Raw genomic sequence first — 21,309 nt, forward strand, 5'->3', positions numbered from 1 at the left:
GAGATGGGTCTGCTGCTAGAACTCTGTGTGGCATTCATCTGGTCTCTGATCTGAGCTGCTGTTAACTTGCGATTTCTGAGGCTGGTGACTCGGATGAACTTATCCTCAGAAGCAGAGGTGACTCTTGGTCTTCCTTTCCTGGGTCGGTCCTCATGTGTGCCAGTTTCGTTGTAGCGCTTGATGGTTTTTGCGACTCCACTTGGGGACACATTTAAAGTTTTTGCAATTTTCCGGACTGACTGACCTTCATTTCTTGAAGTAATGATGGCCACTGGTTTTTCTTTAGTTAGCTGATTGGTTCTTGCCATAATATGAATTTTAACAGTTGTCCAATAGGGCTGTCGGCTGTGTATTAACCTGACTTCTGCACAACACAACTGATGGTCCCAACCCCATTGATAAAGCAAGAAATTCCACTAATTAATCCTGATAAGGCACACCTGTGAAGTGGAAACCATTTCAGGTGACTACCTCTTGAAGCTCATGGAGAGAATGCCAAGAGTGTGCAAAGCAGTAATCAGAGCAAAGGGTGGCTATTTTGAAGAAACTAGAATATAAAACATGTTTTCAGTTATTTCACCTTTTTTTGTTAAGTACATAACTCCACATGTGTTCATTCATAGTTTTGATGCCTTCAGTGAGAATCTACAATGTAAATAGTCATGAAAATAAAGAAAACGCATTGAATGAGAAGGTGTGTCCAAACTTTTGGCCTGTACTGTATATCCTGGTAAAACACTGTCAGTATGGAGTTAAGAAAATGTGTCTGCAAAAACCTATATAATTAAACCAACTTGTGATGTTTCTCTAAGTAACAGAATAGATCCACTGGCTATATAGGATTTTTTTTATTTATTTATTTCATTTTTATTTTTTAAAAACACACATTAGCATGTAACGTTGTAGCATCCGTGTAAGCCAGCATGCTAACAAGCTAACGCCGTTGCAGCAAACTATCGTAAAAGTGGCATACTCAGCCGACTTTACGAAGGGTAAACTTATCGATTAGTGCATAATGAAGCCAGCCCATGGTAACTCACAGATCCATTTAAAGACAAAGTAGCCAATTTTTAACAATTAAAACTGTACCTTTCTGTCGTCTTGTCCTCTCTAACGTTACTCTTTCTAACCGTAGAGACTCACTTTTTCTCATCTCATCCTCTCTAGTCCTTCTAACTGTGGGTGGCGCTGTGACGAAACTGCGGTCCTGAAACTGCAGCCTCCGGTACTGCAGCTTTACCCTACCCGTTTGCTCTGACTCAGTTCAGTTTCAAAACAATAAATCAACCCAGCCTGAAGGTTCCAGATAAGGAATAATGAAACGGGAAGTAACCCCCAGCTTTTGCCAACTCACGGGACCGTGGGTGAATGCGGTAACGCTCCAGCGTTGTTTCAGGTGTGGAGGCTCCGTAGGATCCCTTGATATCCATGGCGGAATCTCTGAGGTGAGGTCGGTGGCCGGATGGATGATATTCCACAGGGAAGCACACCTATTTCACGGACTTTGAGCGGTGTAAAATGCCGTGGTAGGCCGAATACACAAAGTACTTCAGGCTTATTTCTCACTCATCGGCGTCTCTCGCCATACTGCCAGGAGCAGCATAATGGAGGGCCCGGTCTACCTGGGCTCAGCTGATAGAGCCATCCCACTGGCCAATAGCACCGGTGGGTGCGGCTGGAGGTACCTCAGTGTCTGGAGGTGAGCAAGCCATTAGCTGACTGTCTTATAAAAAAAATATATTTATAAAATATACAGAATCGCCACACTTTATACATTGGAACGCAGAGGCAACAATGAACAACATAGATGGAAAAACCTGGCCATTTTTAATGTTTTGATTCCTCCGATCTTTTATTACCGATTCTGATTTTGTAAAAATAACGTGATCGGCGGTGATCCTCGGATCGGGACATCCCTACCAGACATTGCGCTAGACTTTTTCGTCGCCGGTCATTTTGACCGACAGGGTCATAAAAATTTGGTCAAAATCTATTTTTACTGGTCATTTTAATTTTCGTTTTTAAATGATAATAAAGCTATTCAAGGACATTTAGTTTTCATTCGTTCGTTTTTTAATAAATCCAACAAGCAAGTTATAAAGTGTGCATTAATAAGGCCATGAACGAAAAGATTAACAGACATCCACACACCCGTTCCATTAGGGTTCTTATGTCAACAATGCTACATGAAGCAGATGAATGACTTTTTCTCTGCAGTGTGAAAATGGTAGCCACTTAAACCACTGACTGTGCATAATATATTAACAAAGCAATTTAACAAAATTAAACAATTACAAATAAAATCTGAACAAAAAAAAGAAATCAGCTGACTTGAACATAGTTCACCTGCGGCCTGAACTCTCAGTCTTACATCTTCCTCCTCTTGCGAATGGACTGGAACTCTGTGCCGGCTTGTGTGTAATCAAACACATCAAGGGAGGTTGCTGCGGAGGCAATTGTCATTAAGTTTTGTACTTTTGCCTTGGACAGACGACTTCTCGTGGCTGTTTTGATGTTGTTTTGAAGGCTGAATCCGCGCTCTGCTGCCACACTGGAAACTGGAATTACCAGCGCCACTTCAGCCACAGTTTTAAAGTCGAGGAACATTTCTCCCAGAGAAGTTATCAGAAGTCGGCAAGACTCTCTGAATGAGGGGTTTCCTGATCCTGCAAGCACTCGCTTCACTGGGAGGAAATCCGGCAGCATGCACTCCTTCTGCACCAGTGGTTCAGCTGCACCGGTGTGTGAGCCGTAGTGGTCACAGACGCGCTCCAAAGTCTCCAGTCCATAGCTCTTCAGCGTGCTGTCAGCACCTGGATAGCGAGATGCATTGAGTACGGTGTCCAGGTCAGAGATGATGCTCAGATGCTCAAATGGGAATCTTTTTTTGATGGATTTAGTCACCTCCGTGATGTACTCTGTGTGTAAAGTTGAAAATGTCGGCGCGTCTGCCCGTGTTAGTGTGATGCCACAGAACTTGCCATCTTGTGATGCCTCGTTGAATTTTTTTTCTCTGCCTCACCTGGCCCATTCATCAAGTCTTCCAGACAGTCCAGAGTCATGTTAACGACAGGTGAGATGGACGAGATGTTAACATCTTCTTTTTGGAAGGTGAGGTTCATGCAGTTCACCACGGCCAAAACGTCAGTCAGCAAGTGAGTCAAAGCAGGGAACGCGTATGTTTGATGGTGCTTTCTGATACCCTTAGCTACCGGGCAGTTTTTTGCAGTTTCCTCCTCCTCCAACTCCAACACCAGAGCAGCCCAGTTGGCACGTATGCCCTTAACTGCCCTCTCCAGCGACAGCCAGCGTGTAGCCGATGGTTGTTTTAGGCTCAGCATGTCTTGTTCCTTGTTACTTCATGTCTGTTCATTTCTTTTTGAAGTTCATTTAGTCGTTATGTTCGAATGGGGGAATTCTTGTATTATGCATATATGTTATTAACAGTGGTGACATATGTGCTTACTCGATGCACAGCAGTGGAGGCATCGCACGCAGTGAGCGCTGTCCTGTGCGCGCTGCAGTGAATGTTTACAAGGAAGGGAGAGTCATTCTGACGCAACAGCTGTGCAACTCCGGCCTTTCATCCCATCACATTCGCTCCATCACTTCCAAGTCCAACAACCCGAGCCATAGCGACCCCACGGCTCGATAGCACCTCTTTTATTTTTGCTGTGATGCATTCAGTAGTGCCAGAGGGTATTGCGTAATTGCCAATGAACGCAGTTTCAGGCTCCCCTTTGTGTTGAAATGTCAGATATGTGATCAGCATTTTCTCCACCGTGATAATAGTGGTTTCATCTACTATTATTCCCACATATCTGCTGTTGGCGATGCGGTCATCAATAGCGCTGGTTACTGTCTTTGATAACGCCTCTTCCGTCTGACTGACTGTCTCATGGTGGGTGTACGTGTGTGCACTGTTAAGGTTTGGACAGCCGGCAGACTGTAAGAGGTTTATCAGGTCAGGACACAGGTGGCTTGAGGTGTTTGTTTTAGCTATGTGTAGCACAACCTTAAGTTGTGTTTTTAATGCCTCGTTGCAGGTAGCCTGTGATTTCTCCACGTTTAATCATAGCCACACTCTGGTTGAGGACCTTTGAAGCCTCGATGTGGCCGTGGCTACTTTGGTGTTCAGTTAATGCTGATTTCTGCATGTTCATGCATGGCTTGGCTTTTTTACACATGTCGCAGAACATTTTTCCATCCTCCCTCCTCAGCCACATGAACTCTGTACTCCCTCCTGACCTCCTTGCTGCCGCTTGCTCGCTCTGTAGATGACAAGGGCTGATTAATTGTTTGTTCTTCATCCTCCAATGCATCAGTGCCTCTTTTTTCACCTCTTTTATCACCATTATTGGGCTTTTGGAAAAAATTTCGGACACTCAGCTGCCGTGACATTTTGCTCAGTGACCGGCCCGCTTTGATTTTGCTGTGTGAAGCCAACAAGGTGGTTTTGCATCGAGACTAGACAATAGCTAATTAATGCACGCACTCCGCCGCCAAGTGGGCAGGGGTGGTAATTGCAACTGGTCAAAATGACCGACGGCCTTCAGATTTTCCGGTCATTGTTGTAAAAAAACGGTCAATGACCGAGAATATCCAGTTAACGCCACCCCTGATCCCTACCTAATAATGACTGTGAACAAGCCATAACCCTAACATGGTAATTAAGGTCTGACACCCTGGTAGAAGATGTCTGAGAGCTTAATTGTCTTGGGGTGTCCAAACTTTTGCATGGTGGTTCTTTCCTTTTTTTTCACCTTGAAATTGTACAGAACAAAAAGAATACACTGATCTTGCTTGAAATGTTGAAAACCATGTTTCAGCTTTAACTTCGTGCCTTTAGGAGATGAGTTCTACTGACTACTCACAGTAACAGAAATAATGACCATGGGTGCAGGGCTCCAGACTGTGACCAAATGGTCATTAATGGAAGTCAGTTGGCCATTTTTGAAGTCATAGCAAAAATGTTTTACAACTACTCGCTTGTGTGCAACCAGCAAATTTGCAGGCTTTTTTGTTTGTTTGTTTGTTTTTCATGTTGTCAAAAGAGGGAGCGAGTCCACCAGTGTAGGCCAATGTGTGTGAGAGGGGGAAAGTCCTAGAGTGAGTTATTAGTTTTGTTAGCTTGTTTGAGATGACCTGCGCCTTGCCTGGAAAGTGGACAAGAGCAGGCGGCTGCAGCAGGAGGCAGTGACAACAAGCCACGGCCAGGTTGGAGGCTGAATCCAAATATCCACCCTCTGGATTTGCAGTCTTAGTCCTCATGGTCTTCAGTTGTTCATAGTGTGACATATTTACTGTCATCATGTCAAGTCTGCGAGGGCAGGGAGTGCAAGTGGCTGATAGACAGCCTTTGAGACCGTTTTACTCGTTGTCATGGAAACGGTCAACTATCGCTGCTGTCACATTCATGTCATATAGTTAATGAATAGTGCCTACTCATCTGCTCCTGTAAATAACAAGATATAAATTTCATGTATAGCCTTATTGTGACTATGTGAAATGTGTACATCTCTATATAACAGGCCATACGCCTTCAAAAACTGAAATGTTTGTAAATAAGGACAGGACTATGAATTGGGCATCACTTACATACATTACAATCATTAAAATATTATCAGACTCATATCAGTTTGTTCTCAATTTCACATTATTTTTATTATGATAGATTAATTTATTAAAATGCATTATAGGCTTTCTGCAATTTATGTTCATGGTTCAACCTCCATTTTACATGAATTCTCATATAAATCAACATCATATCAGTTTGCTGCTGCAAAACAGCTGAGCAGACCTGTCACCTCAACTACATAGGCTAAATAAATTGTGTCTGAGTATAGGGTTAATACTTTCAGAGGAAAAACATACAAGACAACAACTTTCATTAAAGATCAGTCAGATGTAGTCAGGGCATCACATCTGTACCGATGTTATTTCAAGAATCCTCACATCTCACTGACGACACGTTTTTGTGATGCTAAATACTTAAATAATTAAAAACGTCCAATGTTAATATACTGTAGACCACATGTAGTTTATGATACAGGTAAAATGGACAAAAATGTGAATAATTGCATTGCAGGACGATTTAAGGTGTGCCCCTAAATTTTCTGCTTGTGCTCCTAAAATTTTCAGTTAAGGGCTACAGTGCTCCTACTAAAAAACAGTTAGTCTGGAGTCCTGGGGTGCCCAAACTTTTGCATAACACGGAAGATCTTCTGTGCTGCTGGGTTGAGGATGTGTGTAAAGCATCCACGCTTGAGTATATGTAGCCTCTTTTCAGCAACATCTATATTTGAAATATTGTCAGTTGTCGTGGCTACATGAATCTGGACAGGCATGGACATAAACTTACTGCCGCTTGACTGGTTTGTAGAAGCATACAACTGTGAGGCAGTAATTCTAGTCTTACCATGAAAACAAAAGTGATAAATACCAGCTGCAGGTGACGTGTGGTGGAAAGAGGAGCTGCCAACGGGTTTACACTCACAGCCAAAGATAAAAAAGCGGTTACCAGAATTACAGAAATAAAACTGGCAGTCCATAATAGAAACAGCTGAAGTGTACGGTGATGGTTTTTATATATATTGCCAAGGAGATGGTAGTTTTTGACACAGAGGACATTAAAGTCTTTCAGGAATATAGTCCATACTCTGGACAGATTAACTTTATTTGTTCTTTATTTGAGCTGACTACAGGTTGAAGCTGAAGCTGTTAGTGATGATGTCAATCGTTAAGTCATGTGAAATATTGAGGTTAGAGGCAGCAGGAGATGAGTTTGAGACCATGGAAGTCATGGATAATGTCAAGAGTCAGGTTTGCAGTCAGAACTGTCATGAAGTCAGTTATGTGTCCAATTCTTTCCTTAAGGCCTCATTTTTGTATCAAGCTGTTCTGTTTACTCTTAGTATTTAAGTCATAGCTTAGCTGTAAATATTTCCTTTTGGATCTTGAAGTGATTCATGATTTCCCCCTATGTTCACAATGGAAATGTTCTAAAAGCAGTACTGTTTGATTTTGGCTGTAAAATACCCATACAGTTGTGCTACTCAGTGCACCTCAAGTCTCACACAGGTCTCCTTAAACTGCATCATAGCAGCACTTGACTGACATGTACAACCTAAAGGAGAAATTTGCAACATTTTAAGTAGATATTCGGTGCCATAAAATTTGGTGGATACATTCAAAGTCCCCTGACAGGATGAATTTTAATAACGTGATCCCTTGGCTTTTCATCTAGCACCATCATCAACATGTTTATGACCAAATACCTACAAAACTTCTGAGGTCTTTGACTGTTATTGACCTGATATTAGTAAAAGCTGTTCTACGCCTTGAATTCGTCTACTTAGCCCACTTTAATTGACTCATAGTAATGTATGTCATGCAGTGGGCCAAATACTAGAGAAAACAACAATGTCCAGGACTAGTTTATGTAACTGAAAATGTGATAAAATAGGTAGATGTCTGGTCTGTTGAACAGTGAATGCATGAGGGTGTGTGCTCATGCTTGTAGATATAGCATGTCTTGTGTGGGTTAATGCCAGTATTCCCTTTAGTGGATACAACTCGTTCTGATGTGCTTCTTCGTCTTCATTTTCTTACAGCATAGCCTCACTTAAACTATCCTAAACTGACACAAAAATGACCACATTAAGTGACACAATGACTGTTAGGAGCATACTAAGTATATACAAGTGGACAGAGGACAAGCAGAGTCAGTTTTGAGAAGCTTTTGTAGTCAAACAGTGGCCACAGTGATGTGCCTTTGTTGTAACCAATGTAAATATTACTTACTGTACAGATTAGATGGCAGCACATTTTATTTCTTTACTTTCAAGCTTTCTAAACCTTGTATTAAAGAATAATTGCAATTTATTACATCATGGGTCTTATTCTTGTGGTTTTGGCCGTCATCTCTGTGAGGTGATTGATTGGCAAGATTGGTGAGATCTGGTAATGTAGTGACATTGCTACAAGTCCAACAGGGCAGTAATAGTGTTCAGAGCCCTGTTTCAGAGGGTGGATTTAGTGAAAACTCTGGGTTAGTTAACCTTGAGATGAGGAAAACTCTAGGTGTTTACTTCCAGAAAGAGGCAACTCAAACTCTGGCTCAGTAAGGATTATCTCAAGTTGCCGCTTTCATGCCTGTCAGTCATTTCTTTGGACAGCAGTTTCTGCCCTCACATTTGAGTTTTATACAGCGCCAGGTCCCACTCAGCTCAGAATCAAACCTTCACATGCCTACTATTTTTATCACACTGCAGACATCTGTCAGTCTGTTACAGCAGGTCACTCATGTGTTTATTACACATACTGTCATAGCAGTCTGAATTGTAAAAATCAATATGAAGCTTTAGACATGTCTGATCAATGAATAATTATATCAGTCATGATGTGATTACCGTAAAACTTCAATTAACAGCCTAGTCCCAGTTAAACGCCCAGTCCCTTTTACAAGCCCGGTATGATTATACATTTTGACAAATAAAGGCTTGTCTCAATGAGACGCCTGGTCTTGTTGCCAAGTAGTTAATTTTTATTTAAATTCTTTGGATGCATAAAATCAGCTTCTTGGCTATTTAAATTGAATATGGAGATGCTACACATCATTAGCTAAGTTAGATTCTCTACTATACAATTGCTCAGTTCAATTTACTGAAACCATGAGCACCAGAGAGGACTGTAATTCATTCAGATCTACTGGCATGATGAATTAAAAATGGTGACTCAATTCCTCTAAAGCGGTCACAAAGTCAGAATATGTGTCCATTCCTTGATTACCTGGTAATTTTTTCATATTCCTTTAGTCCGTAAAGGTCCACTGATCGAAAGAATCAAAGGGGTTTTTCATAAGAATAATCCAAATTGTGAATATTGTTTTAACAGGATAAAGTTAAAGGATTACGCTCGAGGATTATGGCACTCAACATACTTACCCAGCACCACTTTTCAGTGTCAGAAGGCTCCCTCTCTCTGATGCCATGTGTGTCGGAGCTAGATTAAATTAATGATTTGTTATTGATATGTTAAAACAAGCCCAATTTTAGTAGTGTTCATAGTAGTTTAAATAAACAAATTAATAGTGTATCCCATCTTTGCTGAGCAAAAGTTTTGCATAAAAGGAATGAAAGGCACCTCCATATAGACACCTGTCCCAAATATAAGCCTGTTGACTTCAATCAATTCAGTCAATCAAATTTATTTATAAAGCCCAATATCACAAATCACAATTTGCCTCACAGGGCTTTACAGCATACGACATCCCTCTGTCCTTAGGACCCTCACAGCGGATAAGGAAAAACTCCCCCAAAAAATGGCTGTAACAGGGGGGGAAAAATGGTAGAAACATCAGGAAGAGCAACTGAGGAGGGATCCCTCTTCCAGGACAGACACATGTGCAATAGATGTCGTACAGAACAGATCAACATGATAAATGAACAGTAATCCATATGACACAATGAGACAGAAAGGGAGACAGAGAGAGATGCAGGACAGATGGTAATGACAGTAGCTTACAACAGCAATAATGAAAGTAATAATATAATTAATATTACAGGCTATTTTAGTACAATATGTTGAAAGTATATATTAATATCTGATAGTATACATATGTGGCAATAATCATATGTGTATAATAACAGTAGAAGTAACTAATGATATGATGACTAATGATAACAGCAGCAGCAGGAAGCATCTGGCAGGACCACGGCAGCAGCACAACCACACACGTCACACTGTCCAGGCACCACTGCGATATAAGTTAACCTGCGAGACAGTGGAGCACAAAGGCTCTGGAGAAGAAGCCGAGTTAGTGACAACTATGTCTTCAGATAGTCTCTGAGTTGTTTGGGGCCAAGAACAATAACTTCAGTTTTGTCTGAATTTAACATAAGGAAATTTGTGCTCATCCAGGTTTTTATGTCTTTAACGCAATTATGAAGTTTAGTTAATTGATTAGTTTCTTCTGGCTTCATCGATAAATACAATTGCATATCATCTGCATAACAGTTGAAATTTACAGAGTGATTTCTAATGATGTTACCTAAAGGAAGCATATATAAAGTAAATAGAATTGGTCCGAGCACAGAATCTTGTGGAACTCCATAACAAATTTTAGTACATAAGGATGATTCATTGTGAACATTAACAAACTGAAAATGATCAGATAAATAAGATTTAAACCAGCTTAGTGCAGAAACTTTTAGGCCAATTAAATGTTCCAGTCTCTGCAGCAGAATTTGATGGTCAGTTGTGTCAAATGCCGCACTAAGATCTAGTAAAACAAGTACAGAGACAAGTCCTTTGTCTGAAGCAATCAAAAGATAATTTATAATTTCAACTAGTGCTGTCTCAGTGCTATGATGCACTTTAAATCCTGACTGAAATTCTTCAAGTAAATTGTTATCTTGGAGAAAATCACACAGCTGGTCTGCGACTGACTTTCTCAAGGATCTTTGAAAGAAAGGGAAGACTAGATATTGGTCTATAGTTGGCTAACACCTCTGGATCCAGGGTGGGCTTTTTTTAGAAGAGGTTTAATTACAGCAACCTTAAAAGACTGTGGTACATAGCCTGTTAATAAAGATATATTGATCATGTCTAATAAATGAGTGTTAACTAAAGGTAAGACTTCCTTAAGTAGCCTAGTTGGGATGGGGTCACGTTGATGATTTAGATGAAGAAATCACTGCGGTCAATTGTTTAGGAGAAATCGGGGAGAAGCAATCTAAATATATATTAGGTCTTACAGCTGTGTTTGAGGGCAGATAGATACTATCTGAGGACAGGAGATTATGAATTTTGCCTCTAATAGTTAGAATTTTGTAATTAAAGAAGCTCATAAAATCATAACTGCTAAGGGCTAAAGGAATACAAGGCTCAATAGAGCTGTGACTCTCAGTCAGCCTGGCTACAGTGCTGAAAAGAAACCTGGGGTTGTTCTTATTGTCTTCTATTAAAGCTGAGTAATAGTTTGCTCTGGCATTGCAGAGGCCCCTCTTATACGTTTTGAGACTGTCTGCCCAGACTAAATGAGATTCTTCCAGTTTGGTTAATCGCCAATTCCTTTCAAATTTTTGCGATATTTGTTGTAACTTACGGGTTTCAGAGTTATACCAAGGAGCGAACTTTCTTTGCTTTCTTAACTTCTTTTTAAGAGGTGCTACAGAGTCGAGTGTTGTTCGCAGCGAGCCTACAGCGCTATCGACAAGATGATCAAGTCAGTACGGGAGACCTCTGTTACTGAAGGACATGGTATTAAATTCAACGACGGAGGAATCATTTCCTTAAATTTTGCGACAGCACTATCTGATAAACATGTAGTATAGTAACTGTTGCTGAGTGGTGTGTAATCGAGTAAAAAGAAATCAAAAGTAATCAAATAATGATCTGATAGTGAGGGATTCTGTGGAAAGACTGTTAGGTTATCAATTTCAATTCCATATGTCAGAACTAGATCGAGGGTGAGTGGGTTTATGTACACTCTGACTGAAGCCAGTGGAGTCTAATAGTGAGGTAAACGCAGTACCCATCCACAGTGGGTACAGTAGGTTTAAGCTGGAGCAGGGTTTGCTGTGTTAACTGTGATTGATGTTTACAACATGCAGTTTGGGTCATAATTTTACATTCTCTTCTAAAGAGGTTGGAGTAACCTGAAGTTTTGTTTCCACCCTGTGTGATCACCGTCATCGGATTGCTGATCTCTACTCACCCATCAGGCTTTTTTTGTCAGCAACTTGGTGTTGCTGCAGTGTATAAAAATCACTTGGTGAGTGTAATGTTTTTTCACTGATATGAATGTTGACTAAAACTACAAAAGTAAGCCTGAAGTTGTAATAAACTGGAATCAGTCATGAATGGACACTTCTACTGTCCAGCCTCCATCTTCTCAATAGATAGTTGAGGAACAATGGATAATAATAAACATTAGCGAGGTCTGGCTCTTACTCCAGATCTGATCATTTCTGCTAATGATCCCTCCTAATACAAAGTGTGGAAACCCCTGAAAACACAGATATTCCAATATTCCAAGAACTACTGTTTGTCTGCAAACATGCTTCAGTTTATTAACTGATTTGGAGCTTGAGGGACTGACTGAACGGTTAGCATCTGATTCTGGAACCCTGACTTTAATCTGCAACCCACTGGAATATATCACACACAGTCATGCCTGGCTTTAAAGTAAGATGTAATGAGGTTGTGCTTGTTTGGACCACAACTCATGGCTTAACATCTCTCATCCTTCTCTTTTTTTTTTTTCTCTTTTTTTCTGATTACTTCCAGTTTTCATTCTTCACGTGCAGAGAGGAGACTGTTGGGTTCCTTGTCTTGCTCTTATTTTCTTGTCTGTCTTGGGCTGTAACTGTAGTAAGAACCTTTCTAGCTCTTGTTACAGCCCAAAATGATTGATTGTTTCTAAGTCTCTCTTCATATGTCTTCCACCACTGTCCCTCCTTCTGAACCTGACATCTTTTACTATTTTGACCACGTCCTGTGGCTTATCCCACTCTCCTCTGTTTCTCACATTGATACATGTATATTTTGTTCTTGTCATTATTCCCTCCTTTGCTCTTAAATGTACTGAAATCCATTTCAATATATTTTCTTTCCTTTGCTCAAACCTTTCTCTTCTGTTCCACATTTCCCCTTTGTTCCCCCTTCCGTTGTCTTCCCTTGTTCCCTCCATCTCCATCATCTTGTCACAGGTTGTGAGTCAGCGTTTCCCACAGAACAGCATTGGTGCAGTGGGCAGCGCCATGTTTCTGCGCTTTGTCAACCCAGCTATTGTATCTCCCTATGAGGCAGGCATCTTGGACAAGAAGCCCCTCCCCAGGATAGAACGGGGTCTCAAACTCATGTCCAAGGTAAGGCTGGTGGATTGGATGGTTTTGTGATGCAGCTGACTAGAGGGAAACTTAGTGAGGCTTTTGAAACTGAAAATTAAGCCATACTATTGTGTGATTGTGTTGAAAAAAATAGTCAAAGGTATGAAAATGTGTAAACAAATCCAAGCCATGTAGTCTAGCAGGAGAAATCAGTTCCCATGTACCTGTGTAGCAGTTTTTTTGTAACCTTGTTTTTTGGGACCCTAATGGTGTTGATTTAAGAATTTGTCTTGTTGTCAAGGTCAACTGATGGCCCGTGGGGTTCGTTTGGCAGCCATCTTGAATTGATGTCCACACTAATGGCGGAAAACGCAGATTTTCATAACTCCTGAACCAGACAACATACAAAGACAGATGAACCGACTTTTTCATATAACTTTGACACCAGAAATCAAATGGAAATGTCATTGACATGCTACAACTACCCTTATTGTTAAAAAACAACAACAGGCAAATGACACATTTCAGGCTCATAACTATGTTTTCTGTTTTGTTTCAAAGTAGTTTCCTGCAATAGTCAAATGTAAGTAGTTTATGATCTTATATCAGTCTCAAGGTTATTAAATAAATGAGGTCTGGTGCACCAAGATGAGTCAGTTTCGGGGTGATGGGGAAGACCTTAAACCAGACCAGGTACCTGCTGATGTGCCAATAATGCTGTTGAGTGTTAAGTGTGACTCATGTTAGATATGCTTTGAAGTTGTTGGTCTTCACAGAAAAGAGGAGTATGAAAATTAACTGCCTGCGGTACATGACAGACAACAAGAATGTAACTTTCTTGCCAAGATAACCCTTGCAGACTTTGTCTTGATACTCCAGATATTGCCTGCTGCAGATGAACTCCACAGGCTGGAGCAAGTGATTTTCAGTGTGAGAAGACTCATCAGCTTGTGCTTTGTATTAGGGCTGGGCATGTATGATGGATGGATGTATGTATGTATGTATGTACATATATATATATATATATATATATATATATTTATATATATATATTTATATATATTTATATATACATATACATATATATATATGTGTGTGTGTGTGTGTGTGTATAACTGAAAACATGTTTTATATTCTAGTTTCTTCAAAATAGCCACCCTTTGCTCTGATTACTGCTTTGCACACTCTTGGCATTCTCTCCATGAGCTTCAAGAGGTAGTCACCTGAAATGGTTTTCCAACAGTCTTGAAGGAGTTCCCAGAGGTGTTTAGCACTTGTTGGCCCCTTTGCCTTCACTCTGCGGTCCAGCTCACCCCAAACCATCTCGATTGGGTTCAGGTCCGGTGACTGTGGAGGCCAGGTCATCTGCTGCAGCACTCCATCACTCTCCTTCTTGGTCAGATAGCCCTTACACAGCCTGGAGGTGTGTTTGGGGTCATTGTCCTGTTGAAAAATAAATGATGGTCCAACTAAACGCAAACCGGATGGGATGGCATGTTGCTGCAGGATGCTGTGGTAGCCATGCTGGTTCAGTGTGCCTTCAATTTTGAATAAATCCCCAACAGTGTCACCAGCAAAACACCCCCACACCATCACACCTCCTCCTCCATGCTTCACAGTGGGAACCAGGCATGTGGAATCCATCCGTTCACCTTTTCTGCGTCTCACAAAGACACGGCGGTTGGAACCAAAGATCTCAAATTTGGACTCATCAGACCAAAGCACAGATTTCCACTGGTCTAATGTCCATTCCTTGTGTTTCTTGGCCCAAACAAATCTCTTCTGCTTGTTGCCTCTCCTTAGCAGTGGTTTCCTAGCAGCTATTTGACCATGAAGGCCTGATTCGCGCAGTCTCCTCTTAACAGTTGTTCTAGAGATGGGTCTGCTGCTAGAACTCTGTGTGGCATTCATCTGGTCTCTGATCTGAGCTGCTGTTAACTTGCAATTTCTGAGGCTGGTGACTCAGATGAACTTATCCTCAGAAGCAGAGGTGACTCTTGGTCTTCCTTTCCTGGGTCGGTCCTCATGTGTGCCAGTTTCGTTGTAGCGCTTGATGGTTTTTGCGACTCCACTTGGGGACACATTTAAAGTTTTTGCAATTTTCCGGACTGACTGACCTTCATTTCTTAAAGTAATGATGGCCACTCGTTTTTCTTTAGTTAGCTGACTGGTTCTTGCCATAATATGAATTTTAACAGTTGTCCAATAGGGCTGTCGGCTGTGTATTAACCTGACTTCTACACAACACAACTGATGGTCCCAACCCCATTGATAAAGCAAAAAATTCCACTAATTAACCCTGATAAGGCACACCTGTGAAGTGGAAACCATTTCAGGTGACTACCTCTTGAAGCTCATGGAGAGAATGCCAAGAGTGTGCAAAGCAGTAATCAGAGCAAAGGGTGGCTATTTTGAAGAAACTAGAATATAAAACATGTTTTCAGTTATTTCACCTTTTTTTGTTAAGTACATAACTCCACATGTGTTCATTCATAGTTTTGATGCCTTCAGTGAGAATCTACAATGTAAATAGTCATGAAAATAAAGAAAACGCATTGAATGAGAAGGTGTGTCCAAACTTTTGGCCTGTACTGTATGTGGACCTTAACAAGCCCTTACACCTGTGCGTGAGGTAAAGCTACCCTTACCCGACACCTTCTGTTATTTATCCACAATTAAAATGATACTTAAAACTAGTTGCACCTAATTTACAACCCCAATTCTAAAAAAGTTGGGAGGCAGTAAAAAGGATCAGAATGCAATGATTTGCAAATGATACTTAATACAGTACTGTATTTCATGTTCACACTGATGAACTTGATGATTGTTATAAATATACACTCACTCTGTATTTGATGCCTAACACCTTTTCTTTTAACAACTCTCAGGTGATTTGGAGCTGACAGCACTTACTACTGAAGTTTTAAAAGTGAAATTCTTTCTTATTCTTGCTTGATATATGACTTCAGTTGCTCAGCAGTCCGAGGTTTTAGTTGTTGTATTTTGTGCTTCATAATGTTCCCCACATGTTCAGTAGGAGACAGGTCTGGACTGCAGGCAGGTCAGTCTAGTACCTGCACTCTTTTGGCTTTGAACTTTGAGCTAGTGATAGTCTGGATGCTTTTCCTCTTTAGCCCCAAGGACACAACATCCATGATGGACTGGTCAGACCAGAGCACACTTTTCCACTTTGTTTCAGTCCATCTCTGATGAGCTTGGGCCCAGAGAAGTCGGCAGTGTTTCTGGATGTTGTTGATATATAGCTTTTACTTTGCATGATAGAGTCTTGCATTTGTAGATGCAGTGATGAACTGTTTACTGACAGCGTTTTTTTCATAAGTGTTCCTGAGCCCATGTAGTAATATGCCTTTTACAGTCATGTTGGTTTTTAATGCAGTGTTGTCTGGGAGGTCAAAGGTCACATATATTCCCAGTGTTGGTTTTTACCCTTACCCTTTACATGGAGTCATTTCCTCAGATTCCCTCAATCTTTTGATGATATTATAGACTGTAGATGGTGTAAGCCTTAAATTCCCTGCAATTGTGCATTAAGGAACATTCTTAAACTGTTGGACTGTTTGCCTTCGCAATTTTGCACAAAGTGCTGAACATCAAGCTGTCCTTGCTTTTGAACAACTGAGCCTTTTGAGGATGCCCCTTTCATACCCAGTCGTGATATTATTACGTGTAGTTGAGGTAGCACGTTGAAAGGCAGATAGTTATAGTTATAGTTTATATGTTGTATTGACTTAAAAGTGGGGCGCACTGGTAGAATGACTGACTGACTGACAGACAGAATGTCAGACAGTTTCCGTGATTACGTACAGCATACCATACCATGACTTAGTCATGCCAAAAATTAGAAAAAAAAACAAAACATTCGGCCACAGGGGGAGCCGCAGTGATCGTTCACATGTTAGCCATTTTCAAGCATTTTTCTGTTGTTACAGTGCCATCCAGTTGCCAATTAGAGTTAAATTTCTCCAGTCACCTTGAGGCATCCTGTTCTACATATCTACCAAGTTTAGTAAAAATTGATGTCTGTTAGGCCTAGATAAGAAATTAGCTCTCTAGCGCCCTTAAAAAAATGATAATCTCACCGCAAATGTTGGAGGAACTCCAGCCGCCTTCCCTCTTCCCCGTGTGACACGGGTATGGGCGGTTTTCCAAGCCACTGTCGGCACAAGGAATATAAGTCCCACTGTCGGCAGGGTGGAAATAAGTCAAAGTGTGGCGGAGAAAAGGGACAGGGAAAAGCGGCGGACCTCCGGGGAAGCCTGTTCCGTTCTCCCCGCAGTTAGGGACCGTTCGCCACAGTATCGCTGCTGGGCAGGGTGGAAATAAGTCCTGCAGGACCTGGAGAATGTTTTATGATAGTAATAACATTATATAAGATAATCATATTGCAAAGATAATATATATAAGATAATAACATTAAATACAAAATTAAATTGCAATACTTTTTCAAAACTTGACGATTTTACCTTTCTGTACATTTTGTATACAAATTCATTAAATAATTTTGCTTGTAAATGTCTATTTGCATCACGTTTATTACGGAAAACACATTATTTGATCAATTTACATTGTGCCCCTAAAGTTCTTTGTGCGCTCCTTACTTTTTCAACTTAGGAGCACATGTGCTCCTTGGGAAAAAAAGTTAGCGTCAAGTCCTGCGGGGCAATAGATATGCCCATTCAAAGTTTGCAATTTCAGTCGGTTGCTATAGGGCCCCCCCTATGGCCAGTTGATGTAATATTGCTTCATCTGCATCCTCCTATTACCCTCTACCATTGTGCCAAATTTCACATGGATTGACCAAGTCAGTGAGGAGAAAAACATGGAACAGACACATACACAGACACACCCACAGACACACAGAGTTTTCGTCCTTATATAGTAAGATATGCCTAAAGTGTGTCATTTGTCTGTTTTTTAACCAATAAAGAGTGGTTGTAGCATGTCAATGACATTTCCATTTGATTCCTGGTGTCAAAGTTATATGAAAAAGTCAGTTAATTTGTCTTTGTCTGGTTGAGGAGTTATGAAAATCTGCGTTTTCCGCCATTAGTGTGGACATCAATTCAAGATGGCCACCAAATAAACCCCATGAGCTATGAGTTGACCTTGGCAACAAAACAAATTTTCAACTAGACTTAGGGTGCTTAAAAAACAAGGTTACAAAAAAATGCCATGTGGGTACATGGGAACCTATCTCTAATGCTAGACTAACGTGCTTGTTCATTTTTTATCATTTTGACACAGTAGGCCATATGGAATAATGTCACCATTAAATCCACTGTCACCATTCAGTAGTGTTTAAACTAAACCCTAGGCTTTGTGTACTATTGGGCTGAGGGCTTGGAAGTTAGATCACAATATTTCTCAGGAATTGTTGCCTGAATCTTTTTTTGGTTTCCTGGGAAAAATCCCTGCCCAATCCTGTGACTGTGTGTTAAGATCATCTTTGTGCTTACATACTGATCAGTATTATGTGTAGGAAAAAAAGACTCCTTCTCCAAACCTCATTAATGCTACCACACAACTGTTGTAGCAATAGTCCTACCCTTGAAGTGCAGTTATTATGGTAATATAAGCGCTTCAACGTTTGAGCTGCAGGTTACATTTCATGCTTCAATGTGGATTCAGGCTTGTTGAAAATTAGTGTGAAAAAAATGGCAGCACATTCTGTTAACTATGGAGGCAGTTCAAGAAGTGACTTCATCAGACATACAATTCAGAGTACAGAGTGGTGTACAGCTTGTTTAACATGAAATGAAACTTAGGCCCCAGTTTTATTCTGGCCTTCCTCAAACCACAGAAGCAAGTGAAAAAAAGTTGCATGTCAAAGACTTTCCTTCTCTGAAACTCAGCTCAGCACTGAGGTTACAACAGCACTGGGACAGATCAAACTGGTAATGTTGGGTATCTGGTAGCCCAGTTCTGTAGAGTTGGCATTGTGCTTCCTCCACCACACTGCAATTTCTAAGTGGGATTGCTGTTCTACTTCTAGCAAAAATACAATAGAAAAATATAATGAACATCCTTTTATCAGTTGTCCACAGTGCTGTGGTTAAAGTCAAATGTCTTCTATGGTAAATTTTGTCAGTTACTGCATTGCAGAGCTGCTTACACTAGCAGTTAGTATTGTTTTTGGTATGCATGTTGTGTATTCCTGTCTTATCCTTCAGATTCTGCAGAGCATTGCAAACCATGTCCTGTTTACAAAAGAAGAACACATGAGGCCTTTCAATGACTTTGTCAAGAGCAACTTTGATTCAGCCAGAAGGTAAGACACTCCCCTCATCTTGTTTAAAAAAAATATCCAAACTAGTTTGATGAGAAGCATTGCTGTGGTTCAGACTACAGCTGCAGGCCTCTCAAAGGGTTGAAGTTAGAGGTTGTCATGGCTTCAGAGGAATGGACCTGTGACAAGGGATGTCCCTATCAAGTGTTTTTGCCCCTGATCCTGAGCCAAGTCATTTAATTTTAAATATTTGCTAATACTGACTCCTGATTTGATAACTCCATTTGCTTAGATAACACAGCTGAAGAGTGCACACTTAAACTACTTTAAAGTTATTAAAATCTGCCAACCTGAATGAACAGTATTCAGCTGCATGTTTATTTTTGTCATCTGAACATTCTTTCCATGATTAGGCTACATTTTGCAGTGGCACGGTGAGTATGGTTGTTGTTGGTTTGGAACAGAAGCTGTCTGAAACAGCAGCAGGCTGAGCCATGAACAAGCTGCTGAAACCATGACCTACTTCGGAGCAACCGCTTTTGTGGGTTGTTTCATACTTGTAATTTCCTTTTGACAGTTTCATGAAGGTTAAGCAGGTTATTTTGGTGTTCTCACACCACTTGTGACTTTGCCTGTAAGGTCACAAGTTAGAATGCTTTACAACAGCTGCTTTTCATCCAACTGTTCTTTAAAGTGTTCTGTTGACTATTTGTGGTAGAACGTTGGATATAATGAAGAGAGACCCCTCTATTGACAACATTGCTCTTCAGCGCCAATGGTGCACAAAGCCCAGAGTATCTTTAACTACAGTTGTGTAGTGCCTGCTGATTTTCCTCTGTCTGTACTCTGTTATCTCCACAACAGGTTTTTCTTGGACATAGCATCTGACTCTCCTCCTAGTGACTCGGTCAACCACAGTCTGTCCTTTATTAGTGACGGTAATGTGCTGGCCCTCCACCGCTTGCTGTGGAACAACCAGGAGAGGATCGGCCAGTACCTCTCCAGTAACAGGTCAGGAGAGATGATTTGATGAAGTACAACACTGGTGTGTTCTGCTGTATGATCTTAATAATAAACATACTCTGTACCACTTAATCAGTTTTATGAAATGATTCATTCTGATGTAATTTCCAGGGACCACAAGGCTGTAGGCAGGCGACCTTTTGACAAGATGGCCACCCTGCTGGCCTACCTGGGACCTCCTGAACACAAACCTGTGGCTGACACTCACTGGTCCAGTCTTAACCTGACCAGCTCCAAGTTTGAGGAGTTCATGACCAGGTAGCATTCCTACCAGGCTGTAACATAAGTCTCATCATGAATTTGTTTTTGGAGCTCCTCCATTACATTTCCTGATACGAGCCAGTGACTGTCTGCTTTGTCTCATATTCTCAGTCACATTCTGCAGCTGTTATATTTCATTTTAAACTTTATTGTTCCTGAGGGTGAAATGTGTCTCCACAGTGTGTGTAGTGGTCATGCCATTCAGTAAATAATATAGGTTGAATGCTCAACCTACTCAGCCATTATGACTTCTTTTGATTGGAATGTATTTGTGTGCACTTTGTGAACCTCGCCTCTCCTCCTGCTTCATCAGTTGCTTAAAGGGTTGTGGGTGTGGTTCTTAATCTCAGTGAGATTGCAGAGATCTTTTCTTTCCTCTGCTGTCCCTTTTTCCTCTGTTGCAGCAGCAGGGGCAGCAGTCTATCATATTGTGATACTACATCGAGCTTTTTTATTTCATTTTGACCAAATAACAAATGCAAAATTCATTCATTCGCTTATTCATTGTCTGTGACTGCTTATCCTGATACAGGGTCGCTGGTTGGCTGGAGCCTATCCAAGCTGACATTGGGCAAGAGGCAGGGTACACCCTGGACAGGTCGCCAGAGTATCAGAACCTCACTGATACAAAATTAATTCAAGGTCGTTTCCTGTAGCCTTTTTGTATCAAACTTCATCACTCCTTGTGATAAAGGAAAAACTTGATATGCTGGATTTTTTTGCCGATATCCGACATGCCGATATGTAACAACTCATTTGGCTGATAACCATTGTGTATATATATATATATATATATATATATATACAGTGCCCTCCAAAAGTATTGGAACAGTGAGTCCAATTCGTTTACTTTTGTTGTAGACTGAAAACATTTGGGTTTGACTTCAAAAGATGAATATGAGACAAGAGATCAACATTTCAGCTTTTATTTCCAGGTATTTACAT

General features: G+C 40.8%; 1 protein-coding gene across 5 annotated transcripts in view; it reads left to right on the forward strand.

Moving 5' to 3' along the window:
• The window catches only part of nf1a (neurofibromin 1a), a 286,700-nt gene that overhangs the window by 182,310 nt on the left and 83,081 nt on the right, over positions 1 to 21,309 (forward strand). For all 5 annotated transcript variants that reach the window (XM_033632269.2, XM_033632273.2, XM_033632270.2 and 2 more), the window contains 4 exons: positions 12,714 to 12,872; positions 19,025 to 19,122; positions 19,945 to 20,091; positions 20,215 to 20,361. In XM_033632269.2, coding sequence (XP_033488160.1) covers positions 12,714 to 12,872; positions 19,025 to 19,122; positions 19,945 to 20,091; positions 20,215 to 20,361 — 551 coding nt within the window. The remainder of the gene's footprint in view (positions 1 to 12,713; positions 12,873 to 19,024; positions 19,123 to 19,944; positions 20,092 to 20,214; positions 20,362 to 21,309) is intronic.

This window comes from Epinephelus lanceolatus, chromosome 4 (genome assembly GCF_041903045.1).
Source record: "Epinephelus lanceolatus isolate andai-2023 chromosome 4, ASM4190304v1, whole genome shotgun sequence".
Taxonomy (NCBI): Eukaryota; Metazoa; Chordata; class Actinopteri; order Perciformes; family Serranidae; genus Epinephelus; species Epinephelus lanceolatus.